Raw genomic sequence first — 1,693 nt, 5'->3', positions numbered from 1 at the left:
ACGGCACGAGGGGAGAGACCGGAGGCTGGGAGCCACAGGCAGCGAGCAGGGAGTTAAAAAAAGACTTTTCTGCTTGCACAGCCTAACTCCATTGGGAAGGATGCCCAGGCAGTGCTAGACCCAACCGGCTTCGGTGCGGTACCATGGCACCCCCCTCCAGGGCTTGGGGAATCCCCCCTCCCGCGGGAGCCTGGCAGGGCACAGGGATGGAGGCGTCCCAGCCTCGCATTGCCCGTCCGGCCCCCCCAGAGCAGGGGGCTGCGGGGGCAAACCCGGCTCGGCCTCAGGGGCGGCGCAGGGCAGGGCCACCGGCTCCCAGGAAAAGGCGCAGATGCAGCGTATTTCATCGGCGTTTGCAAAAAGGAAACCTCCGCTACGGGGCACGTTAAGTGCAATGAAGAGCTGCAAAGCAGGGAGGTTTATGGGTGGGTCAGGGTGGTTTTCACGGAACAGAGCTGGTGTCTGGGGTTTCAAAGCACAAATGCCTCACGTGCAGCAAAACGATGCTACAGCGTCACTTTGAAGTGATGGACCAGGCTGTTTCTGAGAAGAAAAGCCTCCAAAATACTGCAGCCAACAGGCAATGGCACGGTTGCCATACACCTTTGCTAAAAAATACAAGTTAGGCTATAACCAGAATCTTAATACACAGCCCTGAAAACCCCCTTCTCTCCGTTTGAGCTGCAGATGGAGTCGGTGCCCATGGCACGGCGCGACGACGCGCTCTGCTGCGGTACGCAGTGAAGTCACCGCTGTCCGACCGTGAGCACCTCAGAGGCCACGGCCGACACGGGATGTCCGAGTACCGAGACGTTCCCAGAGCATCAGAACCTAAACACCATCTCCTACAGGACGAGTTGCTCCATGATGCTCATCTGCACCTCCGCTCCGCGCAGGGGGCTCGCGAGGGCTCTGCAGAGGGGGTCGAAGCCGGGAAGGCTGGCACCGAGGTGGCCCCTGGGCTTCCTCGCATGCCTGGAGGTTTTTACCCGGCGGGCGGGGAGGGGGCCCGGGCAGTGAATCAGAGCTGAGCCAGCCAGCCGTCACCTCCCGGCCTCATCCTGCCGGGCGCCCACGCGCAGGGAGCATCATCGGCACAAGCGGAGGCTCTGGTAACCGAGCAACAGGGGGGAAAACGGAGCAACATTGGGGACTCAGCACCGCATCCTCCTCCGTGGAAAACCTGCTTCCTCCAAGTGACCGAGCAGGGGCCCAGGGCCGGGGGGGGCTCACTGACGCACGCTAACGCCACCGGTTCCCACAGCGCCCGGGTGGGAAGGACGCGGAGCAGCTCCTCGGCGCTGCCGGGCCGCCCGGCGGCGGGTTCAGCGCTGAGCGCTGCCTGCTCCAGGACCCCGTCCCTCTGGGGGGAGGATACCCCCCACGGCATCAAGCTGCTGCATGAATGCTCAGAAGGGGCTGAGAGGGTGCAGCAGCGAAGCTTTTTGGGCAGAACGTGGGGCTTGAAAGGTCCCCAAGCCCCCCCGCCCCAAGGCAGAGCCCTTCCCAGGAGCCACCCCGAAGGTGGGGGGGTCAGCGGCACTTGGGGTCCCTCGGCTGCCCCAGCCCCACACCGACCAGTCTATCCTGGGGCGCCCCAGGTGGCTGGGGTAGCAGAGGAGCTCCCGGCTCTTGCCTAGGGAGGGGACGTCCCTTTCACAGGCACCAGCCACGCTACGGGTCCCGGACCCCG

General features: G+C 64.2%; 1 protein-coding gene across 1 annotated transcript in view; it reads right to left on the bottom strand.

Moving 5' to 3' along the window:
* Positions 1 to 114: 114 nt before the first annotated feature.
* Positions 115 to 1,693, bottom strand: part of ZMAT4 (zinc finger matrin-type 4) — a 103,774-nt gene continuing 102,195 nt past the window's right edge. The window contains exons 6-7 of the mRNA XM_035888689.1: positions 1,238 to 1,363; positions 115 to 402 (exon numbers count right to left, since the gene is read on the bottom strand). Coding sequence (XP_035744582.1) covers positions 115 to 402; positions 1,238 to 1,363 — 414 coding nt within the window. The remainder of the gene's footprint in view (positions 403 to 1,237; positions 1,364 to 1,693) is intronic.

This window comes from Egretta garzetta, unplaced genomic scaffold (assembly GCF_000687185.1).
Source record: "Egretta garzetta isolate BGI_Z169 unplaced genomic scaffold, ASM68718v1 scaffold481, whole genome shotgun sequence".
NCBI lineage: Eukaryota > Metazoa > Chordata > Aves > Pelecaniformes > Ardeidae > Egretta > Egretta garzetta.
Note: the sequence above shows the minus strand (reverse complement) of the source record. Positions and strands in the feature narration are given on the sequence as shown.